Source organism: Festucalex cinctus, chromosome 16 (assembly GCF_051991245.1).
Source record: "Festucalex cinctus isolate MCC-2025b chromosome 16, RoL_Fcin_1.0, whole genome shotgun sequence".
NCBI classification, from domain to species: domain Eukaryota; kingdom Metazoa; phylum Chordata; class Actinopteri; order Syngnathiformes; family Syngnathidae; genus Festucalex; species Festucalex cinctus.
The window spans coordinates 8,424,955-8,445,526 of NC_135426.1; the positions used below are offsets into that span (position 1 = coordinate 8,424,955).

The window sequence follows — 20,572 nt, forward strand, 5'->3', positions numbered from 1 at the left end:
TTGCTGTTGTTATTCGATGTTTTAAGTTTTCCAAGTCAGTTGGTAATGGCCGAACAAAGATTTTATCTTTTACAAAACCCCAGGAAAAAAATAAATAAAAATCACAAACTGTGAGGTCAGGAGATCTAGGAGGCCAAGCACAAAGAGAATTTTATATATTTTTATTTTTTTTTGCTGTCACTGCCAGACGCATGAGTGTCAGCGTCACGTGACAATTTTCGAAAACTGGGAAATCTGATCTTTCAAACACCCACTCCCTCATTCTGATTCATACATTTACTTATGAAATATTTGATCATGAAATAGGGTCATTCATTTTGAATCACCCGGTATGATAAAAGAGAGTAATGAAATAAACTTTATTATGAAAAGTAATTAAGACTGCACACAAACACCCCAAAACTCACTTGACCTGGTGTGGCCTAGGGTTGCGAGTTTCATCACTGTGAGTTCAGCGTTAGCATCTTCTCCATGCTCGTTGCGGGTGCTTTCATTTTCTGTGTATGTAATGGCTGGAAGTACGTCAGCAACTGTCGCTCTCCTTTGTTTTTCATCTGGGCCAAGAATGATGAACCTCGATATACCGGGGGAACACTAAAGTCCAATTCACAATGACTCCGGAAAGGACGCGGTGCGTTTTCTATATGGCTTCTGCACGACTTCCGCAAGGACTGCAATTCACACTACGTTGCGTTGCGTGTCCGGAAATCTGCACCCGCCAGACCAAAAGATCACGTGGGGTTCACGCTGGAGAATTGAGTTCACCCAATAACAACTGTGCATATAGAGTCCTATTTGTAAACAATAGCCACGTTTGCCTGTTGTCACATCGATAAGATTTTTGGACATTGTTTCTGGGACTTTTACCATGGCTATTCTACCATAGGTAAGTACTTTTTTTTGTTTAAATAGTATTATTTTGTCATGTTTAACTCATTCACTCCCAGCCATTTTCATGTTGTATTGCTATAAAAACATGGAACCTACCAAAAGAAAAATGTGTCTCTTCTTTCATCAGGAAAAAAAAAAAAAAAAAAAAAAAGAGGGTACGGTATATATATATATATATATATATATATATATATATATATATATATATATATATATCAGTTTTTATGTTTTTTAGCAATTAGCATTAGAATTAGCTAAGTTTCATCATTATTCACAAACTTGTTGAAAATACTGGGAAAAAGAGCTTGTTGCAACACGGACCTGGTTGATCTCTTATACTTTGCTGCCACCTGCTGGCCGTTTTTTTTTTTTTTTTTTTGTAATAACTACCATCGCTTTAAGCGACCACTTCAGGTCAGAAACTGCATCAAAGCCTTCATACAAAAACTCTAGCAAACAAAAACCTAAAAAACGTATAAATATGTTTTTGGGAGTGAATGAGTTAATTTAGTCTGAGCTGATTTTTTTTGTCTTAAATGTCCGATTCATGTCATGCTATGTAGTTAGCTAGCTTGCCTCCCAAAAAAAAATAAACGAGTTCGCAAACGGTTTTATTTTGAAATATTTGACACGATTTGATATTTGATTTGATACGAAACGCCCGACTTCCTGTCTGGCTTGTGTAATTTCCTCAGCTTTATGAAAATTTGCATGCGGTGTCCATAAAAAATAGAACGCTTGCGGAAATCTTCCGCATCCCCGCATTCGTTCCGCACCACAGACGCACTGTGCCGCACCTGGTGTGAATTGGCACGTAGACTTGAACGCGTTCTATCCTTGCGGCGTCCGTATGGCTGCCCTACGGAAAACGCACCGCGTCTGTTCCGCAGCCAGTGTGAATTGAGCTTAATGCTTTTCTGCTTGTCGAACGTTTTAAGAAACAAAGCCTGAACTGTGTCCTCCACCACGTGCCCCGGATGGGCTTGGATAAGGCAAACGGACGTCCATCTTAGCAGTGAGAGCCGGCTGGCGTGTAGTTGCTCAGCTCCCGGCGAATGGTACTGAACGGCGACAGCTCCAGCTCAGTGGTGCACTCGTGTTCGTTATCGTCACTGGCTGTGGTGGAGGAGGGCGTGCGGCTGCAGCAGCAGCAGCGGCAGCAGCAGCAGTCCAAGAAGGCCCTGCCCAGCGGGCGACACAGCAGCAGCAGCAGCACGGGCGTCACCGCCGCCCGGCAGAACAGCAGCAGCTGGGAGAGGAGGTGGAGCACGGACATGGTGTTCTCGGGCACGCCGGCCGCCATGTACACGGACACGATGTTGCAGATGTTCTCGGGCACCACGCAGGCGCCGTAGACGATGGCCAGCGCCACCACCGTGCAGTTCATCTGGCTCTCCAGGCGGATCTGCTTTTTGTTGCTGCGCACGCTGGCCTGCTCGGCGTGGCGGATCTTCCGCGCCGTCACCAGCGAGCACCCGATGGTGAAGAGGGTCGGCAGGCAGAAGTAGCAGCCGAAGCACCACCACAGCCGGGCGCCCTCGTACGTCAAGCCCAGCACGTAGAGCATATCGGGGAGGCCCGTGGAGATCCGGATGACGCAGCGTTCCACCGGAGGCTCGTCCGGTATTTCGGCATCTTCCACCACCAGTTGCCGGATGAGCAGCTCGGGCAGCGCCAGCAGGAGCGCGCCAATCCAGATGACGGCCAGCTTGGCGGTGGTGGAAGTGCAGTTTTCGATCATCTCGTAGTACATCTGCACGTTGGTGGCCGCCCGGAAGCGGTCGATGCACAGTGCGCACAGGGTGAAGGTTGTCACGCCCAGAGAGGCCACCTGAAAAGGAGCGGAGAGAATGCCTGAGGATTAGAACGTCACATTTAAGCCAACATCCATTAGCCGACGCATTGTTCCTCCAGAAGGACAAATGCTAATCTGATGTAACACACCTCTGAACTTGCAGCCGAGCCTGTCGGATTCCCATTCTTCATTGGGAATGGGATAACAACGAACAGGAGCATTTATTCCATTTGGCAGAATCTTAAAGACAATTTCCTCACAGCATAAACAGGCACTAAATAAATAGACAGGGTGAAGATGTCTGACACTTAACAGAAGGCTGCAAGCTGCTATTAAAGCTCACAAGGAGCATTGTTCCTCATACAAAAGGATCTGTTGGATTAACAGCCCGTTTGGCACCCTGCAAAGTATTCCTCTTCAGCAGCTGGAGTGTGTATTCGTGTGTTTATGTGTCCTTGCATCGACTATCTCATGAACTGGCCTGCAGCAACAACAGCCCCAATCCAGACTCACCACACCCCCTTTATTCCCAACATCCTCATCATGCCGTCTGGCTTTTCTCCCACTGACTTTTACTTCCTCACCCTCTCTTTCCACATTAAACATCCCTTTCTCTCAAATAACCCGTCATCAGCACTGCCACCAGGCACCCCCCATCCCTCTTTCCAGAAGTCCCTCCTGTCACATCAAATATAATTATCACAGGCAACATCCCAGATGGCCTCAATGAGCCTCGGCTTTGCTCCTTGAAACACAAACTTCTTGGACAGAGATGGATATATACACATGCACACATGATGACTTCTTTACATGCATGAAATTCTGTCATTTCACTGAAAAAAAAAAAGGTATTCTATGTTAAGAAGTTAAGTGAAAATTAACCCCTTCGGATCCATAGATGGTTGCAGTGGACAGACATATTTGTGTGTTAGACCAATAAAAACGCATAATTTGGATGGGATCAACACTTCTGGCTCGTGATTGGATCCTAGCTAACCAATCACAATCACAAGTTGATTTTCATAATGTTCATCTTAACTCATTTGCTCCCCAAAACGTATAAAAACGTTCTATAGTTTAAATATCGTCATGGTCCCAAAAACATATTTATATGTTTTTTACGCTAGCACATACAGAAGGCTTTGATGCAGCCTCTGAACTGAAGAGAACGCTTAAAGCAAAGCTACTTATTACAAAAACGGCAAGCAGGTGGCAGCAGAGTATAAGAGAGTTGCAACAAAGCTCTTGCCCCCGGTGTTTGTGAATAATGATGAAACTTAGCTGTATTCTACTGCTAATTGCTGCAAAATGGAAACAGAAATATAATTCTTTTTTCCTGATGAAAGAAGAGACTCTAGTCTTTCTTTTAATGGGGTATATGCCACGGAAGAGGCGGGACTGTTTTTGCACATCAGTTTGTTTCCAGTTCAGTTTGCGACGTGTGGGCTGCATCAAAAATACTTGTGCTTCCAACTTTGTGCCCCTCAGTTGCGCGTTCGCAACACGGACCGGAAACAAACTGATGTGCAAAATTACGTCCCGCCTCTTCCGTGGCATATACCCCATAGGTTCCATGTATATAGCAAGAGAACACAATATTCTGTGGGCCTTGCAAAATAAATCAAAATCCAGTAAAACAGTCGGCAGCGAAGGGGGTTGCTTCAGTGATAATGGCTGGGAGTGAATGAGTTAAAAATGTTACATATAAGCTTGGTAAGTTTACAACACGTTATAGCCATATTATTCTGGCGTCCACTATGACAAATAAAAACATGATATAACCCAAATTTTTTCCCATGTTGTTCTAACGTGGTAAAAGAGTCAAAATTAGTTTAAAAAAAATGCCCAGCAGAAAAAAATGGGTTCTAAATTAGACACACAAGAGAGACAAGTTAACCCGAACTAAGCCAAATTTGTATGATTAAAAATAACATACAAATGAGACTTCAAAATCATGAAAAAGCCATTCTCTCCACTCACAATTTTCCCTGGAAAAATGGATGCTAGGTGAAGCATCTTTCGGCTGGAGTACATCTCAGCGGGTTGTCACAGGGCATTTCCACATTACAACGAGGCACTCTAAAGCGGCCGCAAAGCCCCAGTCCACACATTTCAAGGTTAAAATGCTACCTGCCAATTCGGATGAAAAAAAATCCATCTGCACATCACGTCACTTCTGACAAGATGCTCGAAAGCGGAAACAGTGCAGGGTCAAAATCCCCGTCACCCGACAACGAGGCTTTGCTGCGATGCCCATACAGGCACCCACTTCCTCCCTTCACCTCATCTTCTTTCGCAAATATGACAAGCATGCAAATACACGGTGAATATTTCATGCTTGCATGAGTGTCTTTTAAACAGCGGCACGGAGGAGCAACTTTGATCAGAGCATTGGGGCGGAGCAGGGAGCCGCCACAAACAAGCTTTGTTCTCTGGGGGGGTGTTGAGCTTTATAAGAAGAGTCCAAAAGTCAGGCCTGGTGGCGTGACAAAGCCGTGTTAGGGGATGGGATTTCATGCAGATGAGGCAGGGAAAACAGCCACAGAAGAATGGAAATGGGAAGAAAGGAGGAACGCCTGCAGACAGAAAGTCACTCAAAAGTGTCAAGACTGAGAGAAATGAGCTGTAACAAGTGATTCACTTCACTTCTTGAACCAGCTCAGGCAGGTTCAGTGCAAAATGGGACCCCCATCTTGGCTCAGTTATACATCCATATTTAAACAGTCATTTTGGTTCATGTATAATTTATATGTTGAAAAGGCTATTATTACACAGGTCTGCTGCAATGGTCTGGCCTGGTTTTCAATTTCAAAATTTCTCATAAATGACTAATATCCAAGCTCCATTATGAAGGCTGCATTGTATAACGTCAGCCTTAAAGGGATACTTTACTTATTTAGCCACATTAATATTTAGCCTAGAATAAATTTGATATTTTCATTATTTTTCATGTACAATTAGTACGTTTAACAACACGTTTTGCAACTTGCTGTCGACTGAAAATGACATCACAAGGGTTCAGATAACCAATCACAGCTCAGCTTGTGAATGTCACATGACCAAACCTAAAAAACAGGTGAGCTGTGATTGGTTACCTGAGCCCTTGTGATGTCATTTTTAGTCTACAGCAAGTTGCAAAATGTGTTTTTAAAAGGTACTAATTGTATGTGAAAAATAATGAAAATATAAAAAAAAAAATATTATAGGAAAAATATTAATGTTTGACTGCCAAAAATGGCTAAATAAGTAAAGTATCTCTTTAAACTAATGAAAGTGAAGATAATGAAAGTATCAAATTAATTATAGACAAAATATTAACTTTTTATTGCTAGAATGGGCTAAATAAGTAAAGTATTCCTTTAAGCTTGGAATAAGGCTGCAACATGATTTCATGTTGTGGTCTATATGAGCAGCTGGTGATACAGTGCAGCGTCCTTCTTTGCGTTTATTTCGTAAAAGGTCATTAACTTTATGATTAAAGTTCCGGTGCGACGGTGCCACAATGGCTGCGAGTTATTAATTGGCTCCTAACAAGCACTGGTGGAGCCTGCCTGGCCATGTGACTGCTGTCACTGTCAGCGTAATGGGACTTATCAGCTGATGAATGGGGATAATGTGCACACACACAGCACATCTTAGTTTGTGTGTTGCCATAGCGACTCCACCAGATCCTAACTCGACCATCATCCATCTGCCAGCCTGGGAGTGTCTGACAATAGGCTGCTTCAAATGGGTCAACTCGAATGGCCCCATTTTTTCTGCGTGCAGCATGTACCGTCATTTTTGTTTACTTTTTCATTTGAGGACTTGGTTGTTTTAAGAATAAATACTACAGGTATTGGGTTATACAGGTCTTTCATCAATAACTTGTAGTTTTTGTGGGAGAGGGAATTTTATTATCAAAAGTACTTGCGGTATTGGTACTTGGTATGTTTTTATTGGTGACTAGTAGTGACTACTGAAGAGTTTACTTGTACTGGTATCCATATATAAATAGTGGACAGCATTCAGATAACTTTTGGATAGATTTGAGGAGCTTATGTGGTTTCTTCTGTTGGCAAATATTTGCCCTGCTTTGTACCAAGGTTATTTTAGTTAACTAAAATTAATGAAAAAACTAAAACTAAAATTCAAACAATTTCATTAAAAAAATAAAATCAAAACGAAAATGCTTTTTAAAAAACGAAAACTAACTGAAACTTCATTTTATGTTTACAAAAACTAAAACTAACAATAATTATACCAAAAATGTCCTTCGTTTTAGGCTTTGGTAATTAATTTAATGCACGAGCCTTTGGGGATGATTTTAAATAGATTTATTTTGATGTTAACCGGAAGACATCTGGAAGTGCGTCACACAGAAGTGACGTCATCTAGCAGCAGCCAATAGAAAAGCACCTTCAGATGACGTCGCTCCCATGGTGTTTTTTTTTGTTTTTTTTTTAATATTGTGCACAAGTTATACACACTTAAAAAAAATAAATAAAACTAAGCATTTATTAAATAACTAAAACTAATAAAAAACTAACAGAACCGCCCTAAGAACTAAATAAAAGTAATAATTTAAAAAGCAAAACTCAAAACGAAATAAAAACTAAAATGAAAATTCCAAAACTATAATAACGCTTCACTACTTTTGTGTTGGGAGTCGCAGTTTTGCGAGTCAGGGATTATTATTAACGGGGATCAATTTACAAATTTTGACGAGCAAACCGATGGAACTCGCTTAGTTCGAGCTTTGATAAATTTATAACAGCTCTTAATTGACACAAAGTTAAGCTAATGAAGTCGATGCAGGGACAGCACTACGAGTATTGGAATGCATGAAATTCTGCTCATGTACTGAACCCATTAGCTGACTAGTCGACTAGACTTCACTACTACATATCAAAGTTCAAAACTTTAAATTGAGTAATTGCCAATCACGTATTTTTACATCTTGTCTTCCACTCAAGATGGCTGTGGTTGATAATAGCAGCTAGCTTGGCCATTTTAGGCTATTCCAAGCTCAGCTAATCTTAAAACAATCCCATTGTTGTACTGTGATCAAACAAATTAATGACGTCATTGATTTATCGATGTCGACGCGACTCTAATTAGATTATAATGGGTAACAAAAAAGTCTTTAGTTGTTCAACCCTTGCTGAGGGTGACCTGGCGTTCCATTTTGGAGGTGACTGGAACTACAACTACTTCCTGTTTTCTCATCTTACGATCATGGGAAATGTAGTCCTTTCTAGCTGTACGTTTCCAATGTTACAAGATTGATACTAGCGATGAAATGTGGTGAAATGTATTGTATATATAGCATGCCGGTTTTTAATTTTGCAAATCTGGTCACCCTACTCTTACCACACACTTTTGGAAATTTTATTACATGCCTAATAATGTTTTATTTGAATTGCCGTGAGGGTTCTCACAGTGTGCAACAAAATGAAATACAATAATTAGCGTAAGTAGAGCCTCTCATGAGAGCAAATATCAAAAGGCCCATTTAGTGATGCCGCTCCCTGTGTTTTATTGCATCTCGCAGGCACTTTCTTCTGGACAATAAATTCCTCCTCTGTTAAATGACATCACGGTCTGGGGCATATTTCCCTCAGATATGAAGTAAAAAACATTTGCCTCTCAGCCTTCAGCCAGGCTGCCACTAAAGTCACTTTTCCAGGTCGTTGGAGTTTGTATGGAGGTGCTGCGACGGACAGATGCGCTTTCCAACTTTATTCCTCACTAATCTGCGAGGCCTCGTTTATTGGCCTGTCCCTGCAGCTGTTCAATCAACCGACTCAAGCACGCAAATCACCTCGTGAATATTTCACAGTTGTACTCTCGCAATTATCAATTTGCCATTTAATAGTAGGCCCACGTGTCATGTTTTGTTTGAGTCATTTGCAGCAGTAAGAACAAAATATTTTGTCTATAATTAATGTGCTGAAAAAGTAAAAAGAAAATAACGTGTGTGGCAATGGACAGCCACTAAGCTGAATGATTGAAATCCTGTCCAATTAACAATCAATGGTGAAGGGCTGCGATGCAGTGAAGGCATGACATCAGACATAATGTGTGTCTAAATGAAGCGGGTGCCACAAAATGCTTCAATACTATCCTGACTGTGTGCGAGAGCGTGTGCGTTCCCCCGAGGCTTTTGTCTAATCACAGATAGCTGATGCAGGGAGAATAGCTGCGGGCAGCGATCAGTGGCGGGAAGGCCATTCCAACCATCTGCTGGATAAGCCCGCCCCACTAACTTTGCATGTGTGTGCGTAGAAAAGATGCTGAACTACATGGTCCTACATTGAAGAAAAGCAGGACGTGTTACACAAGCCAAAATTGCAATTATCTGCAAGTGTGCAGAAGTTGTTGGTATGAAAACCACATCGCATACCTGTCGGTTACCCGCATGCATGTTCTTAAAGGCACAATCTTCCGTTTTCACTCAATAAAATGCACTATATAAATACAGGATTTATACCCATGAATTCCTTCACAATCTACACCTCTGGGCTTCTGTTAATGTGTGGTGGTGCTTTTTTCCTAAACCCCCAACCCCCAGCCTGTATTTTGCCATTTTGTGTTTGTTTTGTCAACAGCGGGACGTTCCTGTGGACAGACAGTTGTTTACCCCTCCAGCCAATCGCAGAGCGGGGGATGGCGGGGGGGCGTGTCACTCACTGTCTGCAGACGGGGCCGGGCGAATTTGTCGGCTGCATGACGTCACTCCCGTGGCAACTTGACAGTATGCACGGATTCTTTTTTTTTTCACTCATTCACTCACTCACACATGTAAGCTTGCGTGTGAACCCTAACCCAAAGTAAGACATTTTGTTAAATATTTTTTCATTAAAAATGGAAGTTTAAAAATCGATTCAGCCGCCTATTGAATCGATTCGAGAATTGTGCGATGTAGGATCGCGATATATTGCCGAATCGATTTTATTTAACACCCCTAGTGAAAACTAATGAAAAAAAAAACAAAAAACACTAAAGTTGAAACACTGTTTTGCTGTTTAACAAAAAAAATTAAAACAAGACCACATACGTGCTTCATTTTTGTCTTTGTCCATAAATGTTATAAATTAGCTTTCAGGTTTTACTTTAAAATAGTGCTGTCAAGCAATATTTTTTTAAACTAATTAATTGCACAATTTTCCATAATTAATTGCAATGAATCACATTTTTAGATTTCTGTTCTACTTCTTCTACAAAGCTTGTAAAAGATACTTGGAAATTAATGTAACATCATCAACTAGAAAGACACAAAGCCTGTTCTAATAGCTTTCTTTGATCCTTGAATGGAATTCGTCTCCTGTAAAATACAGCTGTTGAACAAAACGATCAAAATGGACTCAGCTTTCCAGGGCATCTTTTTTCTCAAAACTTCTCACTTCCATGTTTAGTTGTGCCACAAGCAGCACACTTCAGAAGGGTTGATTTGCGAGGCCCCGTGGAGGAAACTGGAGCAGGATATTTGGTTCAGAGATGATATGCCAAAGACTAATCCATCCATCCATTTTCTTGACCGCTTATTCCTCACAAGGGTCGCGGGGGCTGCTGGCGCCTATCTCAGCTGGCTCTGGGCAGTAGGCGGGGGACACCCTGGACTGGTTGCCAGCCAATCGCAGGGCAGCCAAAGACTAATATGCTATTGAATTGAGCTTTGTAACATGTGCAAATTACTTTCTCCAAGCGTCAAACTACCTGTCATGTTGCTGGGTTCTCAGTGTGTTTTCCTTGTCTCACAGTGCCTGATTAATGAGAGGGGCGTGTCCCCTGCACCACACCTGCAGTGCATCACCTATTGGGCCTTCATAAGGACTGGGACTCCTTGCAGCCACTGGCGGGTCGTTGCTCCCTCTGCTCACAGCCGTCGTCTAGTGTTTCTACTGTTTTTCGCCTTCTCTAATTATTATAGTCCAAGATTCTCGATTTTCATCTACGTAAGTTTTGTTACGTCTCTTTTTATTCCCACTTTTATGTGGCGTTTCATAGCTATAATAAGTTGTTGCTTTCTTGTGTTTGCGGTTTGTCGCCTTCGGGTCTTTTTGTGTTGTGTTAATTTCCCTCCTTGCAATTTGCAAGCACCTTTTGTTAACCTTTTTCCTGGCTGTGTCCAGCGCTTTATGTTCATATTCACGTGTTTTGGTGAATAAAACCTCTCGCTTACTCCTCTGTGTTCTGTGATTCTGGGATCCACTCTCCGGTCGTACCGGAACCTTAACACTACCTATACGCCGTTTTTGTCCATCTTCGCGCCAGTAAATCAAACAGTTTTTTTTTTTTTTTTTTTTAAAACAATTTAATGAAATTAAATTAATCTTCAGAGTTAACACTTTAATTTTGACAGCCCTACTTTAATTGCTTTATTTTATATGTATTTGTCTGTATCAATGTGTGGCTGTATGGAAGAAGGCAGGCCAAACAGTCAAATTGTATTTTATTTCGTTACACAATCCTACAGTGACTTTTTTTTTTTTTTTTTTTTTTAAACTTTGCACTCCACAAATACACTATATATTGAGGAAAAAAAAATAAAGCTAACACTAAAACTACTTCGTAGTGTTGTTCCGATACCATTCTTTGGCCCCCGATACGATTCCGATACCCAGCTTTGCAATATCGGCCGATACCATACCGATACCTAAGGTTTTTTTTTTTTTCCTCAACATGAAAAAGCTGTCCTGTCATTGGTTCAGAGCATTCAAGGGCCAATAGGATATATTAGATCGGCATGCAGTGAGCATGTCACATATCAGTTAATGACGTGCAGCGTTAGAATTAATGGTATCGGCATGTTACTTGTGAGTAGTCACCGATACCACTGTTTTAATGCAGTATCGGCTCCTCTGCCGATACCAGTATTGGTATCGGAACAACACTACTACTAAAACTAAACAAAAATTAATAACTAACCAAAACGAAATAAATCATAGAACTAACTGAATATAAATACAAAAGTAAAAAGACAAAAAAGAAAGAAACTATAATGCCAAAAACCCAAACTATTATAATCTTATTTTCTAATCTAATTATCTGAACAAAAGCAAAGAACGAGCTTTTCTTCTCCAACAATACGTTTCACTTGCAACTACATTATAACCACAAAAAAAAAAAAAAGCATTATCTCCAGATTTCGAATGCATCTGCTGTGTTGGGTCTCATTACAATATGTAAGTGTACTTAATAACCTAATGAAACATCAGTTCAGTGTATATTTATAACATTGTTGACATGCAACATATTGATTACGTAGTAAGGCTGTCAATGGCTAAGTGGCAAAAGACGCACTTTGGATTTCGCACTCCTTGAGGGACTTGTTAGATTTGTGTTCCGTGATGATGAGAGACAATTAGCATTAAGCCAGATGGAAAGAAATGTGTCTGGGGGAAACCACCCCCAACCCCCCATTCATCCAAAGGGAATAGTCTCCTACTGTAGCTTCCAAAATAATGCGTGACCATGTGTGACATTGCTGTTTTAAGGCAATAAGACATGGGGCATTTACTTCAATTAAAATCTTCCAAACAACTGTGCCTTCATGGTCTTGAATGCCAAATGTTTGTTGATGTAGCCTACTAGTATGGCGTGCTGTATGCTTCAAATTAGGAGTTTACTAGCTATTATGTTTCCTTGATCTCATTTTGTCAGTAGTGGGTGTAGGAATAATTGTAAATATAGGTTATCATGCATTTGCTTGCAATGAAGAATGCTTTGCTCTGCTCCACACTCACATTCACAAGGCCCAGCTATATGTTATCTGAACAGAAGATGACTCAAGAAGCTCAAGAACCAGAACATCTAACGCAGCAGAATGGTTAGAGCCAGTCTGCTGTTTTCTGTTAAGAAATAATTGCAAACTTGACCACACGTACTCAGAAATCTTCCACTCACATGCACACACACATAGACAAGTACATGTGTTCCAAATACGTTTTGCATTTGCATTATTAGGGTTGGAAAACCTATGGAACTAGGGACGTGTAAACCAAATAAAAGGAGAGGGTGAGGAGGGGATTCTTTTTTCAGAGAATGCAGTAGTGAATTGTACCAGTCAGTTCTCTAATTGCGAGCCTTGAACTGAGTGTCTTCTCTCCTTTTTCTTGTGTTTAATAAATATCAAGCAGGAAAACCTGACAGTGGGCCAGAACACAGTCTGTCAACGTGCTTCCTGCCCTGGTTGATATTTTGGGGTCTAAAACCTCCCCCCCAAAACAACACACTGCTAATGGCAACTCGCTAGCTTCACCCGAATGTATGAGGGACATGATTCAGGGTTAACCATCAAGGAAATACAGATTTATTTATTTTTTTTGCTCATACAGTAATGAAACATGCTCATACATGCAGCTTAAATGCACTTTTTCATTATTTCTTCAGCTATATGCACTACTAAAACGCTCCCATACACACTATTAAAACATGTATTTTACAATACACACATTAAAGTATTATATGTGAAAGGATTTCAGTACTGTCTGAGAGTGTGAGAGTATTTCAGAAAACCATGAATTATGTCTAATAGCCAACACAACTCAAATGCAGATTTCACTTTATTATACTGATAACAGTGCAATGTGTGAAATTCTAATGGTAAGGTGGGAGCGTTTTATGAGAGTTTTAAGAATGCGTGCATGTCTTTTGATACTGTATGAGAGAGTTTCGAGTGTGTCTGAGGGAGCAAAAGCTCAGTAGTGTGGATCAGGGTTATAACACTTTTGGCTTATTCATATACTGTAGTTTTTGTTTTGACTTTTGTTGTTTAAACTCAGTTTTAATTAGTTTTTAGAGTGGGTTTGTTCATTTATTTTTTGAAAATGCATTGTTTTAGTTTTTTTTTTTAGTTTTAGCATTAGTTTTATTTTTATTTAAATATATGGAGTATTTGTCAAGTGCAAGATACAAAAAAAAAAAAAAAAAAGGTCACTAAGTATTGTGTAATTAAGTAAACTATAAATCTTAAACAACTGTTTGACCTGGTGTATATGAGAGGTAATCGTAAATGTTGTCCCTAACGGCCCCTCATCCAAATGTGCTGCTCTGTGCACAACTGTCTGGCTTCGGCATGACCACGCGGCTTTTCTAAAATAATGCAGGCTGGCTACATCCCAAATCTTTGCTGCGCCTGTCGCACCTCTCCATTGAATGCCGAACAAAATCGGGTTCACTGAAGGTGTCGTTATCTACGGCGTAGAGTGTGCTGACAGTGTTTGTGCATGCGTGCCGTCTGCTTCTGTGGTTATATAGGCCAGTCGCTGACATTCCCTCACACTGAATTTACTGACGGCTGCAATCGCTGTTTTGGGGTGTTTGTTTGTGTGCGCGCGTGTGTGTGTTCCACTGGGAGACAATAAGCCTTTGGCTATATATCAAATTTCAAACTTGCATGGACGCAAATGCATTTTTTTGTACGAGACGCACATTGTTTTGTTTTGTTTTTGGTACACTGAAATTTATACTCAAGGTTGACAACGCCGCATGTATGATTCTGAAGCCCGTAGGCATCCCACTGAGGGGTAGAACGTTTGTGACTGTTTGCGAAGGAAGGTTTTGTTGAATGCTCATCATGGTTCGTTCAAGGTTGCAATGTTTACTAAACATTCACTTTAACATTCGCTCAACATTTCTTTCTTTTTTTTCTTCCATTTTTATTATGTTTTTTGTATTTTTATTTATTTTATTATATTATTTATTTATTTATTTATTTATGTATTTAAATTTGTATATCACATTTTATATATGAAAGTTTTTTTCTTTCCGCAAGGACATTTTTAATATGTCAAACAAGAACAAACACAAAAGCTGTTGGTGAACGTTTTGCAAATGTTGCGACTTTGAATGAATCCTGACGAGAAATCAACATTTGCTACTTCTCCCAGTAGAAACATTCGCAAACGTTTGCACCCTCAGCAAGAGATATGGGCTTTTAGTTTGGTCATTCGCAAGCTGAGCCGTGACTGGTCGTTATCTGAGCTCTGAGCAACTGTGATGTTATTTTCAGTTGACAGCAAGTGGCAAAATGGCCACCCCCCTGAGATGGATTAAAACGTCTGGATTTTTGGTGCTTTATTCGTGTTCCACAAAATACAATATTACTTAGAATACAGTGTTTCCACTAATTGGGCTGCATAGAACACATTATTGTAAAACATTTCCTTCAATTGCCTCTTTTACTACCAAATAGATTTATCTTCATTTCACAAGGAAAGCCTTCAAACCCGCCTTCATCTGCTTTCCATCCCGGGGCACTTTATGACAATGGCCCTTCCAAAAATGAAACCCGTCGCGTTGAAAACACCCGTTCCAAATACAAAAGGGAAACGTCTTGTGTCAGGTGACGCTGATGGAATTGCGACGAGAGCACAAAGGGGAAGGAATAAACATGGTGTAAACAAGCTGTCATTCAAAAGGTGGCTGTCTGTGCAGGGAAATGACAGATGGGAGGTGAGGGAGTCCTGGATTGACGGTGTTTGTGCGAAAAGGTCGTATGTACTTTGAGGTTGCAGATGTGCTCCCAAACTACCGGTAGGTGCAAAAGATTACCGCTTTAAGTGACAAAAAGAGAAAGGCACAATGATTTACTTATTTTTGTTTTCAAACGTATCGTTTGTATTTGTCTCGAGGGCCAGGTGAGGCTTCTCACTAGACACGTGACAAACCAGGGTCCTTTTTGATCTGCTGACTTCCTGAGCCGGTTTCTATGCAGTTTTATGGCCAGTTAAGGAAACCCAACACCTCAAAGTCTAACATCCTAATGCAGTACTGCACTGCAAAATAATAACTTTGTCACAAGTGTGAGAATCATACATACACTTATGAAATGTATTTCATGTAATTATATCGTCATGCGATTGATTTTGTGTTCATGCGAGGATTAGAATGCAGACCTTGTTGCTTTCTCGCTGATTTGCATGATCACTTTTCTCTGAGACAAAGCAAGATTGGCATGCGAAAGATTTATGGGCAAAAAAGTGTATAGTCTAATGTGCAGTGTTAAAGCACTGCATAGATGCTATTTCTTGCTTCTTCTGTGTTAGGATGGAGGGTGGAATTACGCCTTATAGCAAAGAAGCACTTCTTCAAAAGCAGTACAGCCACGGAGAACTCGCCAAGCATTTGTATTTCAGACCATGCTACATGTGTGCTAAGCACGCTTTAGCCCCTATTAGGAGACCACCCACTGCCCCACCCCCACACGGAATGATATGAAACCGGACGTGCTGAGGATTTTACTCTGAACAGAATTGCCGCAGTATTTGGGATAGAAAGCAGTCCTTTTCTTGCCTGTTACGTCAGCAAACTCCCATTCAAGTGAACGACGGCAGCTGTCGTTTACGCACAGGATACGTCATCACGATCACGTGACTGGGCTAAAGGCGTTCACTACTGTATGCTCTTATTTTGATACGTAATCGGTTTAAAAGAAAATTCAGGGAATAAGATGCCAGACATATTTGCACTGCAACACAATCCAATACTGGGAAAGATTCAAAAGCACAACCTCCACTAAACAAAGATGGCGTTTGGCAGAAGAACACACCAGATCCGTCTGTTTATGCCGCAATTTGCCGGTGGAACAGTCACCTGTGTGGCGAGAACTCATACTATGTTGCAGCAATTTAGAAGTTATGCAACAATTTACAAGTTTGTTGCTTCATTTAATTAAACATACATTGCGTCATGGTACATTTTCGACAAAGATGATGTTGAATGACCTAATTCTTTTTTGTGTAGTTAGAAAAGGTGCATAAATGGCTCAAACTGGCAAAGGCAAAGCGTGTGTGTAGCTTTTTGTTTACATGTAAGGCTACAGACAAGTGGTAGCAGTCGTGCAGGTTTGAGATGTTTCCCTCCTGCAACGCACCTGATTCTAAAGATCAGGATCGTTATCATGCTTCTGCAGAGCTTGCTGATGACCTGATGGAGTACGGAAACATCTAAAACCTGCAGGACTCTGGCCCTCGAGGACCAGGATTGGGGTGCTTAAGGTTGCTGTACCAGTGACCCTTAAAAGGTACAAACTAAGGTACAAAAATATTTTTTTTTACCTCCATATACGGCACCACTCTGCAAGTGAACTCTCCCAGCAGCCAGGACTTGGTCAACTCGTGGAAGACCACCATGGGCAGGCAGAACAAGATGAGCACAAAATCCCACACAGCCAAGTTAGCCAGCAGCGAGTTGGAGATACTCTTCATGTAGTAGTTCTGGCACACGATGCACAAGATGGCGACGTTGCCCGCGATGCCCACCAGGAAGATCACCCCGGAGACGCAGGTGATGGCGTACGCGCCGTATGTCTCACTGGTCACCGGGTAGAACGGGTTCTTCAGCTCGTCCACGAAGTCCTGCGAGCTGGGCGGCGTGATCGGCGTGGCGTCCCAAGGGTTCTCCTCCCGGAAGGTGAAGCGCTCGGGCCGCTTGGTGAAGAGGTCAAAGGGCGTGTCGGTGGCTGTTAGGGCCACCGGCTTGGGGATGGGTTCCCATGGCGACGCATGAGGCTGAGCCAGAGCCCCCGAGCTTTTGTTCAGGCGAATTCTCCCCCTCTTCCAAGCTTTCTCCTCTTTTGTGCCCCTCCTGTGTCGATCTCCCTCCATGGCTCCCCCTCCTCCCATTGAGGAGGGCTTAGGAGCATTGTGGCGTCCACCTGCCAGCGTGCCCGCACCACTCAGCCCGCCATTCAACTTCATCCTCTTACTACGGCAGCACGTCGGCTCCCGATGCGGGGCAGCGTCCTCCACAGATGTCACCGCCCTATTCAAGTCGTGCTTGTTGTGTGCAAAGCGCCTCGCTTCTCCCGCGACCCCTCGTTTCCATGGATACGTGGAGTTAAAGCTCCCTCGGATGATTGCCTGCAGCTCCGCCGGGGACTCACCTGTGGCGTGGTGTCTGGCGTTGTTTTGGCGAACGTCCCGCGGTGACCCGTTGGAAATCCTGGCGGGGTGCCCGGCGTTTCTCATGGACAAACACACATGTGCATTGATGAAGAATAACACAAATAACATCCCGGGTGAGCGGTGCTGCATCGTGTGGGGGGGATTGCGGAGTTGGTAATCCAGAAAGTGCACCTTCATGTACCATTCAGTCAACAGCCATGTTGGGGACAGCGCGGAAGAATTGCCGTCTCAGTCAAGAAATATACAAACAAATCGTTGCATTGATGAGGCGCAAACTTGTGGGTTTATATCCAAATGTGTGGCCGTGCTGCGTCTGCATTCATCATCACCGGGCAGTGCGGGAGCGCCTCCTCATTTGGAGGAAACCAAGAGGAGATGAGGGAATTTGCTGCATATCCGTGGAAAAAAAAAAAGACACCCAAAAAAGACATCCAGAATCCAGCGTCCAACTGTTTTAACCCCCTGTGTGTGAGTTGAGTGGGATGGAGCAGCGTCAATGCGGCGTGAAGCCGCCTGAAGCTCACTGATGCACCGGAGTGGAGAGCGAGAGGGGAGGGAGAGCAGGAGGAGGGGTTCTCTTCTCTTCACGCCTTCCTCTCTTCTTGCTGTATCGCGGCGTTCACTGCAAAAGAAAATGGACTCCCCTGGCGGCTAACCCCGATCTGTCACTCTTCATCCATCACTGGAGCATCCACAAGCCCCCGCGGGCAGACCGCGGCTGCAGACCCCCACTCTTCTGACACTGCCTCAGGCGGACATGGCAGCAGCCACGCCCGCGTTAACATGTAAAAAAAAAAAAAAAAAAATGCGGGAAAAAAAAAAAAAGAGAAGGTTTTCTCCATATCACACACTGGAGGCTCTGTGATATCCATAAAGTGAGGGAATGTGATATTTACATGCAACTTGGGTACGCCTGAACATCCAAACAAGACTTTACTCAGCTGACATATTTGATTTTGAAATATGCATTTTGCATTTTTTAATTGAGTGTTTATTTCCAACATGTAGTACATAAAATAAAATTACATTATACTGAAATCCATTGGCTGCTAGCTTACAGCTAACCAGGAATACAAAACAGACAAAGAGTGACACTCATGTCTCGGCTTTATGACCCTTTTTTATGACACTTTTTAGTATGTAGAAACACAAACAATGGAGTAAGACATTGTTGACAATGTAGATTGAGATGCTCACAGGCATATATTCTTTATCTCCTGTGAAGAATGACTACTATTACTGCGGCCTACCATGGACGGTTTGTGACATTTCCATTAATTTTAGTAATAGAACCCCACACACATTGATTTATGTACGTATAACCAATCACTTAGTCAATAATTCAAGTGACTTTATAGGGACTAAATGAAATGAGCACATTATGTCTAGTGCTCTCAGTGCTTGTAACCACTCACCACAAACTCCACTATATGCATGGACATTAAAAAATAGTATGCATGCATTTGACAACGAATCATATCCCCCCCACAAAAAAACAAAAAAAACAGATGGAGGCGGATACATCCTATGAGGTAACCTTCTACTTCAAATAAGGCCAAATCCAATGAAGGCGGTTTAGTGTGGCGTTTGGGTTTGCCAATATCTCCAATTGATTTCCATCCAGTAGAAGCAATGGGTTGAAAGAAAGTTACAGTACTGGACGGTAACTTATACACTATTGCAAGAAGACAAAAAAGTCTGGGCAAAAAAAAAAAAAAAAAACTCCCCAGGTGCATTGTGCCATATCTTGTTTATTCAGCCTATGTAATCCTAAATCCTAGAAATAAAAGAGACAATTCGACCTTGAAATGCCTCCAGAGAACCTGAGAATGTGAAGGTGCAACAGCGAGGGCAACATCGCACATGTAATTATCATGTCTATTGTGTGTGTGTCTGGGTGTGTGTGTCCCACAGAAACCCCGCTTCTTGGCGTGTGTCCGGGTGCAGATAAAAGGGGAGAGGCGTTCTCACTCATGTGCTCATGCATAAAAACACGCATCAGGAATGAGTTCACAATGTGCACAATGGGATTAACACGGAGAGGAATCTTGAGTTAAAAAAACAAAAAACAAAACAAAACAGGGCCATGGTGGTTTCATTAAATGTGTTTTATTGCAATTCCACGCACGGATGCACACTCATGTACAGTGAACGTCAGGATATGAGCAAAAATGTATTAATTTTATGTATCCCTGAACCAATAAGATAGTACGGTTGTCCTCACCTGTTCATTTGTGGATGCTGCCATCTGCTGTTTCCTTCATGTAAGTGACCCTTTTATGTTATGTTGCGTTGGGATCATGTCATATGTTGGCTGCAACAAGAAAAGCACATTTTGATGGCAATGATTTTAATGTGCTTTGTGCTTTACATCATTTTAAGGCAAATGACTTCATATTGAAGCACATCTCTGAAAACGTTAGTTGAAAAAATTATTGTGATTGGCTGGTGTCGTATATGCTATAGTGAAGAATTTTGTAGAAGTGAAATATTCAAAGTACTCGTGTATCCCAGGTCAGCCTTGATTTATTTGGAAAATGACATTTTGACTTTCCCAAACAAACAGATCTGTGCCAAATTATGTAATTTAATGGTCATATTTTGTGCATTTGCGATAGCTAATTTACTTTATGCATTTTTTTTTTGCACATGGGATTGTCATGTTAATCTCTAGTTTTGTAATCAGGTGTTTAAAATATGATCTTAAAGGTTCTTCTTGAACAATTCATGTTCTTTATTCGTCACTTCTGCAAAAAGACTTGGTGAAAACAGGAAACTGCGGGTCTGAGAATGACTGGTCAAGGGACTGCAACAATCAAATAATTTTACAATCGAATATTCCCATCAAATAATTAGATATATATAAATATTTATAATATTGTATTATATATTTAGATATAAAGTGGTTTTGCATTATCAAACAAAAATACAATACAAATATTATGCATGTGATGATTTTTGTTCACTTGAGGTCACCATCACTTTGAATGACTTT

The 20,572-nt window shown here is 41.6% G+C and overlaps 1 protein-coding gene across 1 annotated transcript; it reads right to left on the minus strand.

Moving 5' to 3' along the window:
* Positions 1-1,144: 1,144 nt before the first annotated feature.
* gpr37b (G protein-coupled receptor 37b) lies at positions 1,145-18,373 on the minus strand. Its single transcript, XM_077501286.1, has 2 exons — positions 16,729-18,373; positions 1,145-2,722 (listed from the first exon to the last, which is right to left on the minus strand). Exons 1-2 carry the CDS (start codon positions 17,752-17,754, stop codon positions 1,901-1,903), a joined length of 1,848 nt encoding a protein of 615 aa, XP_077357412.1. The 5' UTR covers positions 17,755-18,373; the 3' UTR covers positions 1,145-1,900.
* Positions 18,374-20,572: the final 2,199 nt, after the last annotated feature.